Raw genomic sequence first — 9,189 nt, 5'->3', positions numbered from 1 at the left:
AGTTTTTTCTATTATTTACAATACATTTTTAAAATATCAATGAAAAAGTCACTTGCCACAATCTACCCACCAAAAACAAACACGGTGGTTAAGCCAGTTTGTCTTCGCTGCAGGATTTACAGTATATTATCCCAACAGAAAAAATATTTCTGATAAAAGTGAACGATTTTAATTTGAAACGGACACTATCCAAAGTTAGTTTATAAGAAGAAATTAAATACAAACAGCAAAAAATAATAATAATAAAAAAAATATATAATAATAATATATAATAATTTAAAGAATGGAAAACAAAAGACAAATACTAATATGTTAATTTAAATGGTAAATGTGAGAACAAATTCAACATGTCTAAGAAATGAAAATGTGTGAAAGGAAGTGATGTTTAAAGTGTCCCTTAGAGTTTCTAGTAAACTTAAATGTATTGTGAATTATTGCGGACATTGAAACTATAACCGAAGAAGAGTTAAGCTCACAGAAAAGAAAATAGTGCGCTGTCCTCTTTATATAAACATTTGAACATATACATATTCATAAATGGGGAAATATGGGGAACATAAAACTTTTTTATTTCAGAGTCAAAAAAAAACAACACACAAAGACGTGTCTGTTTAACTTGAAGGATACTACAGCTGGTTGTCTATGACTTGTCTTCAGAGTTGGTTCATCTATTCCCTTTTCACATCCACCCATGCAAAATTAGAAAATAGCCTTTACTCTGTTGTTGATAATGACCTTCTTTAGCGGAAACCAGCACCCACACACCCCACGTCAAAGCAGCAAAGCGTCCCGAGCTGAAAGGACTCATAAGGGATTCCCTTTAAGAGGGAGGCAGGAGGAGCACTGGTGGGAATGAATGAGACAGAGAGATGCTGAGTGGCTCCTCTGACTGATCTTTTCCTCTGTAGTGGAACAAACTGGAAACTGCAAAATCCCAATGCTGCTTGAAGGTTCAGCTGTTCCGATTTGGCAGCACTTGATAAAAACTCATCTGGAACTGGGTTTATTGGTGTGCAGCAGAAAATAAACACCAAAAACTTGTAAAGGTATGGGGATTAGAGGCCTTTTTCTGTGTGTGGCCCGTAGACGTTCTTCCAAGTGGGAGGTGGAAGAAAAGTGGCGGCCTTTTACCGCAAAGGATGTGGTGAGCGGAGTCATCTGTTCTCTTCCTGCTTGCTTTTTCTGTTCTATAATCCTTGTTTTTCCAAGTCAATTAATATTCCTGTTCTTTTATTTTTATTAATTCTCTTCAGTTAACATCTTGAAAGCATAAAAAATCTTGGACTTACACTTTGCATTAACCAGGAATAGAAAGTTGTACATAATTGAGCCCAGGTGAGTAGAACTCTTAAAGGAGCTACTTTAGAGAAATTATTTCAGTTTCCACTCTTGTTTTTTCCTTATTTAAAGGAATACTGAAAAATAATTAATTATTATCAATCGAGAGAAACAGAAAATCTTAAGGTAAAGAACTAAAGGTATTTCTACATAACATGGTGTGTTGTCATACATCATCTCTGCGTCGTTCTCCAGCCTCAGCTTTAAAAGTTGTGCCGACCATGCATGTCTGTACATCTATGAGTTTTATGAAGCTTCCACTGACGGCTCAACCTCCACCCGGCCCAAAGAAAGCAGCAAGGGAAACATCAGCAGAATGAAACATTAACCAAAAAACTAACAGCATTATGACCAGATTGTTCTGCTGGAAGGTTCGCAAGCAAGTTTGGTTGTGGCCGGAGTCTCGGAAGCATCTTGCTAACCAGTTAACAACTTAGTGCTAGTAGGTTCCATCCATCCATTATCTGACATGCTTGTGCCAAGTGGGGTCGCGAGGGGCGCTGGTGCCTATCTCCAGCAGCCAATGGGCGAGAGGCGGGGTACAACCTGGACAGGTCGCCAGGCAATCGCAGGGCAACACAGAGACAAACAGGACAAACAACCATTCACGCACACATTCACACCTAAGGAGAATTTAGAGAAGTCAATTAACCTACAGTCATGTTTTTGGACTTTGGGAGGAAGCCGGAGTACCCGGAGAGAACCCACGCATGCTCAGGGAGAACATGCAAACTCCATGCAGAAAGACCCCAGGCCGGGGAAACGAACCCAGAACCTTATTGCTGCAAGGCAGCAGTGATACCCACTGCCCCACTGAACAGCCCGCTAGTACTGTAGGTTTCCTATGGGAAATTCCATTGGGACCAAGTAGCACTAAATTGGTGACTAAGCAATGACACTGTCAAGGAACGCTATGGACAGCGGAAATATGCAAGAGGAGGAGAGTTTTTTATCAGAGGTCGTGGATGAGTCTCCTCTGTCATACAGTTTTTATTTAGATGAGGAAAGCGGGGACGAAGTTGTGGAAGAGGACGCCAGGGCGGCAGAAGCTTCATTTGGTGTAGAAGGCTTATAGCCATACATGTTTGAGCCCTTGCCTCGCAACGCTGCCAGTTCTGCAAAAGATTTTAATCTTTATAAGTCACTTTTTCTTAAAATAAGCGCAATTTTTCTTGGATTAAGGAGGTAAGTGAGACACTTTGCCAATGGAACAAGACAATTTATATTTAACATAATAAAAAATAATTGCATTGTCTTATTCCAAGTGCATTTTATCTAATTATCTTATTTCAAGAGTAAAAATACTCATTCCATTGGCAAATCCTCTTACTTACCTTCTCAAATTAAGGCTAAATACACTTAATTTAAGTAATCTTTACTTACTTCTAGCCTGCTGAAGACATAGACGCCCATGCCCGTGAACACTGGGACGTAACTTAATGGTAAAGTAAATGGATTCTTATTTCAACCGTTGCGTATATTAGCTGCGACATATGAATCAAGATCCAATGACCTAAAAAATTTGATTGACAGATGACCGTTGATATGATTGGCCGAATTTAGATGTACAAGCTGATGTATAACTAACGAAAAAAAAAAAACACAGGTTATAAGACAGGATTTTAGAAATTTTCTAACTTTTGGGACAATATGGTCTGATAAAGAGTACATCTATATACATGTTTAAGCCAGAATGATTTAAAATTTAAACATGACTTCCCTATGACTTAAAAAAAGGTTATATTTGAAACTAACCAATTAAAATGAAAATCTAGGGATCGTTTAACCATTTTCCAATGCCAACAGCTTCCAAACAGTACAATAACTACATCTATAAACACTCCTGCCTTTAAGTCTATATAAATACTAAACCAGTGTAATTCTATTCAGCTGACACTGGCAATCACTCAGCTAAAACACAGACAGTAAAGTGCATTTTAAAGTCAGGCACCAGTAGTTTTGTATATATTCATCTTCATTTTCTTGAGAAACCCTAAACCAGTAAAGTGCAATGACGCCACAAGTGAGAAATTTGTCAGCAGGTCTTCCAGTTAAACTGAGGTTTACAAAATTCTGCCTCCAAATTTAGACTGAGGGCAAATCTTTATTAAAGATCTGATTGTACTCCAACTTTCATGTTTGCGTTACACGAAATGCAGCTCTTTGGTTTTTATGAATGGTCCGATTCAGCCGCTGACTACTTCAAAAAGTTGAATAAAGCTCAGTTTTGTGAGAGACTTGTGGATTAGATCACAGAGGGACAGAGGTTGTTCACACAGAACCTCTGGGATTGCCATGATTCTTACAGGAAAGGGATCCTGAGGCACAGAAATGGCCTCCTGACCCAACAGCCTTCTCTGCTTTCTTCATTTCAGGTGTTCATTCCCCACAGTTGATGAAAATGAATAAAATAAGGTTAACTTCTGCATTTAAAATGGCTTTGGCTGGTCATCTCCCTCCATTTTACCTTTAAATGCAACAAGTTTAATTAGATCATTAACAAAAAATAAAAAAAAAACAATATAGATCCTTAATTTTCCTGCAGCAATGGTTCATCAGACAGAAATCAAATTCAAAGGGCTGCGTTAAAGACCAACAGCGTTTGTATGTGGGAAACCCACCCAGCTGCTCTATCATTAACCACCTATGATAGAGATGTTTAATGAAAAGTTCAAGATGTTTTTTACAGAGTTTATATAAAACTGTTTTCAAAGTGACACATTGTCCCTTCTTGCCATTTTCTCTCTAGCTACTTTAAATAAAAACCACAAGAGCGGCGACATCGTCTTTAAAAAAAAAAATCTAAACGATGCATAGCTCTGAAGGTCTGAAGTCATCTGGTCCAACAAACCTTCACAGGATAAAACAATTGGTTACAGAATATCCAACAAAAGCATGAGAGCTGAATTCAAACCTTTTCTGTTCTCAGCTCACAGCTACGAGTGTCCAAGAGACGCATCCAGAGGCGCCTAGGTGTGGAGTATAGAAGCCCTCCATTAGAGCCAGGTGGGCTGCTATGAATTGCTGGTTGTGTGACAGCCCTTTATCTACTGTACTACTGCTGTATATATGTGCAGATCAGTCAGACATGGCAGCAATCAGTGGTTGACTTTGAAAGACCAAGACAGCTTAACTTAACTTGATAAACCGGACTAAATTTGAGTTAAATGTGTAATTTAGTCTGGCCCCGATGAATGAGACATCGGACGGTTGTTGATGAGAACAACCCGTTGTCTTTCAAACCATGTCTGTGCTTATTGGCCTGACCAATGAGCGCAACTGACTGTGACGTAGGAAGCGTGACAGAAAGTTGGTGGGGGAGTGTAAACAAACAGCCTGTCGGTAAAAAGGCGAATACGTCCTTCTTAAAAATGAGCGTAGAGCCTCTTCCTGCTCATATTTAAACGAAAACCCAAAGTCTTATCCTTCCAAAACTGATTCCAAAGCCAAACGAGAACTGTTCAATAGTTGTTGCCATCTTCCTTGTTGTGCTTTCTCCAGCTTCATGCAGCTTTGTTGTCACGCCCTCAAAACTCCGCCCGCTTTGCGATTCAAAAATTCAAAACACATCTCTGCGTTATGATTGGCCCGCCAGTTCTAGGGCATGGGGCATTAATCGAGGCTAGACCAAACTCGCAGGAAAAAAATATTTTGGCCGCTGGTGGGTGGGGCTAGTTTACTAGGCTACGGTTAACTATAAAACTATTTTATTGACATGTCTTCCCATTCAGGGCACATTCAAAATGCAGAGGTGCTCCAGGAATTGGTAAGTGATAAATGGCCTGTGCTTATATAGCTATTTTTCAAGTCAGAGGACTTGACCAAAACACTTTAAACTGCATTCAGTCATTCACCCATTCACACACACATTCACATAATGATAGTGGAAAACTACCAGCTGCTGAATTCTTCTGAATATTTTCCAAATTGACTTTTATTACAGCACTTTTCCAAAACACAATATCAGTGATACATCAACAACCTTTTGTTACTCGTTTCCCTTTTAACAAACATTACCAAGGAAATTCCAGGGATAAGGAAGAAGGTTCAGAGAGAAGGTTCACCATGAAAAGGCCAAACAGTTTCGTTATAAAGGTGAACCAGAATGAGAGGAAGGATTGTTTGGAGATCAGCCTACCTTAACGTGGCTCTGAGCACCCAGGTTGTAGATCTCTGTGGGCTTCACCTCGTTGATGATCTTCACCAGACAGGTGCTGTCAGTCAGGTCGCCATAGTGCAGCTTCATGTCTTTGAAAGAGAAGCATAAGGACTTCTTAATCCTAATCCCTTTTAAACCTAAATGGAAATGGTTTTTTTCTAGTTTACAAATGTCTCTTTCTTAAAGTTTTAAAATGATTCATAATCAAGATTAAAAAGGTTGTTTGAAACTGAAAATCTGCACCGAACAGATCTGATCACAGTTTTGTTTATTCTGTTTCAATTTGGATAAAAATGCATTTTGTTTTAAACAGTTTTCCATAAATTGCTGCTGAGGGGTTTACAGATGGGAACTCAGAAGTTCTCAAGTTTTCAAATCACCATCTAATTAATCTGAGAAAGCACAAAACCTCTTTAAGAATAAAAAATAAATCAAATACCCAGCAGGATACTTACTGCCCTCTGTATGCGTCTGTGGGTTTTGGTAAAGATGCTCGATGCGACCCGTGTTGAAGGAGCTGGAACGCCGCAAAATACCATGGACCTGAGGGAAATCGAGACTGAGGTATTTCTCATCATCTTTTTTTTTTTTTTATTGAACATTTGTGTTACATTTACATTTTGACACGTTACATTTGTAATCCTTTTTGACCTTAGGAGTTAAAAAAATAAATAAATAAATCCACCACTGTTTTTTAACAAGGTTTGAATTTAAAATGTACATCACAAACACATCTGCAATCAAACAATGGGTGGAAAACTTTATATTTCTTACTTAAATAAATGTCCATAAACTAATTTACTACGGTGATGTAAAACCCAACATGTTAATTACATTTTCTGTATACAAAAATAATAAACCTCAACAGAATCAAAAGGTTTTCCGACTAATTGTAAAACCTAAGAAATAAGATATTTAAGAGTCAATTTGAACCTGAGAAAAACACAGAAATGTCCCATAAACTTCCCGAAAGGTTATCACCTTCCATCAAAATGCATTTCTTCTCAACTTTTCTTACGCAGATCAGGAAACACAATCCTTCATCTCTTTGGAAATTTTACTCATATAGAGGTGTTTCTAAAAAGAAAACGGCATCTTATTTACTTCTGGTAGAAAACAATCAGCTTGTTTACTTCATTCATCATAGGTCTTGTTTCTCAGAGTTTTCTGTCCCTATAAGTACTTTTCAACACCAATATAAGTGTAGCACGCTGGCTGATCTGGGATCTTTACTCCACATTCTGTGGGGGCTTGAAGAGGAAGGTCTGCTCAGGGAAGATAACAGGATTTGCTCCAGTGAGTCCATTAGTGGGAGGACACTGTGGCCTGACCTCACTTCCTTTATTCACTCTGCTCTTCCTGCATGCCTCTGCACTCCACTTTATTGCCAAACCAGGACCTCTTCCACTTCCTGCCTGCTGTCCCTACCTTAGGCAGCAGATGGGGCACAAGACACAAAGGATGGTTGATATGCAGATCTATAGTTTTTAAGATTCAGAATCTTTATGCGACTCATTTTGTTTTCACTCATAACCCATTTTGAAGTGGTCAGCACAGCTTATAGCTGTAAATTAATGTGTCATATGTTTCATTTATCAAGAAAAGCTATCCAAACCAATTACTTCCAGAACAGTAGAATCAGAAAATCGCTTACTTTGTGTTAGGTTTATTCAATGATGATTATAAAATTAATGTATGCTTATGAAACATTTGTGCAAGGGGATGCTCCACTGTGTCTTGTGATTCAGTCGGGAGACCATCCTGCCTCGTCATTCTGGTGGAGAATCCTGTCTTTCTGAGGTGATCAGTTGTTCTGTCAGAACAAATACTGTTTTGTAACTATGTGTTATGTTCTGTTAATAAAAGACGGCTGGAGGAGAGGATTGGGAGAAAGAAAGCTTGAAGTTGGGTTGGGCTTTTTCTTTCCGCTCCTGCAGAAGTTGCTTGAATCTCTTTCCTGTGTAGACTCAAGTTCTTCTTTTACAAAACCTACATTTTCTTAACCTAACACTTAGAACCTTTTTGACAACATGAAGTAGGCTAAAAGGTCTAAGAGGGTGAGAAGCGTTGTAACAGTAAGTTACAAAGTGTTTTCTAAGGCTTTAAGTGGATTGAACTGATTTTTCATTTAAAAAAATAAAACACAATTTTAACACTCAAGTAATCTGTGCCTAATATAAGTTGTTTAAATCTAAAAAGGTGAAAACAGAAGAAATAGTTTAGGGATAAATGTATTTTGAGCTACCGCATATAAAATACATCAGGCAGCAGATTTAAATAATGGTGACTGAAGAGAAACAGGGCCTGTTGGAAATATGACTAAATGGAAGGTTTCTGACATCTACCATACCAACTATCCTGTTTTCAATGAAGAGACGACCTAAACATCATAGTAGCACATGAAAAATGCCATTTGATCATGCTACAAAGGATTCTCCCCGTTAGTGACCTCGCTGCTATGAATGTATAATAATTAGTTTGACCCTGGGTAAGCAGCTCGGTCTGGGGTGAACAAGCTCATCCAGCAGGAAGGTCTTATCAGGGCGAGGTGTGAGCGACCCACTGTCTGTGTGGGTTGTCATATGACGTCACGGTTCCCCCCGGATCTCCCACAGACAGCGGCGGCTGGATGCAGCTTATCGGGGGAATGCTGCTGTGTGGATGTTGGCCTTCGTCACTATCTGTAATTGTTTTTTTATGTGTCTGCGAGCACGTCTGAGAGTCTGAAGATAAAGCATTGAGTTGCTTTTAAGGGCTGCAGAGTGTGTTGTGTTCCTCTCACCTCATAGCCTTTAGCAAGCAGGAACTCAGCCAGGTAGGAACCATCCTGAAAAGAAAGGAAATCGCATTTAGATTAACTGCAGATCTCATTTTCACTCCTAGAGGAGAACCTTTATCTTTTAACTATAATAGTTCCCTCAACTGGTCATAAGCGTAAAAAACAAATACTTGTGGAGACACTGTGAAAGAATTTGAGACATATCCCACATTTTGGGATAGAATAGAATAGAATAGAATAGAATAGAATAGAATAGAATAGAATAGAACCTTTATTGTCCCACAATGGGGAAATTCTGGTGTTTACAGCAACAAAAAGATAATTTAAAAAAATGGTCACACAAATATGGAAAACAGGAAAATGTAAAGAATAACATAATGGTGAAGAGTTAAAAGACAAACAATAAAATACTGATATAAATATATACATATATAAATAACCAATACACAGCCATGGACATTTCTACAGTAATGGATATTTAAAAATAGCAGCAACATCAGAATTGTCCAGTTTTGTTGCAGTTCTTTTGACAGCTTTAACATTTATATAAATATATTCAAGAAATACAATTTGTAAAGGGATTGTAACAAACCCATGGGACTACTTAACCTTTAAGAAATACATGCTTCCATGCATGCACCTTCAGCTATTAACAGCTTCCCTTTAGGTGAGATTGTTGGATGTGTCCACTAGAGACTGACACGGGAGTGGATTTTCACTCCTGTCCTGTCCCACTCCCACAGAAAAAAAATTGTGTCCCGTCCCGATCCCGGGCCAGAGTAGAAATCTAAATCCTGTCCCGTCCCACTCCTGGTGAAATTACTCCCACTCCCATCCCGCTCCCATTCAGAATGACTCCCGCTCCTGCACCACTCCCCTTCTTGTTGTCTTCAAAAGGATTTCCGTCAATACA

At 38.7% G+C, this 9,189-nt stretch overlaps 1 protein-coding gene across 1 annotated transcript in view; it reads right to left on the bottom strand.

Moving 5' to 3' along the window:
- The window catches only part of gmds (GDP-mannose 4,6-dehydratase), a 246,940-nt gene that overhangs the window by 214,286 nt on the left and 23,465 nt on the right, over positions 1–9,189 (bottom strand). The window contains exons 2-4 of the mRNA XM_015391840.1: positions 8,280–8,324; positions 5,953–6,040; positions 5,477–5,586 (exon numbers count right to left, since the gene is read on the bottom strand). Coding sequence (XP_015247326.1) covers positions 5,477–5,586; positions 5,953–6,040; positions 8,280–8,324 — 243 coding nt within the window. The remainder of the gene's footprint in view (positions 1–5,476; positions 5,587–5,952; positions 6,041–8,279; positions 8,325–9,189) is intronic.

This window comes from Cyprinodon variegatus, unplaced genomic scaffold, assembly GCF_000732505.1.
Source record: "Cyprinodon variegatus isolate N-32 unplaced genomic scaffold, C_variegatus-1.0 Scaffold562, whole genome shotgun sequence".
In the NCBI taxonomy this organism is placed as follows: domain Eukaryota; kingdom Metazoa; phylum Chordata; class Actinopteri; order Cyprinodontiformes; family Cyprinodontidae; genus Cyprinodon; species Cyprinodon variegatus.
This window is presented reverse-complemented; position numbering and strand designations above follow the sequence as displayed.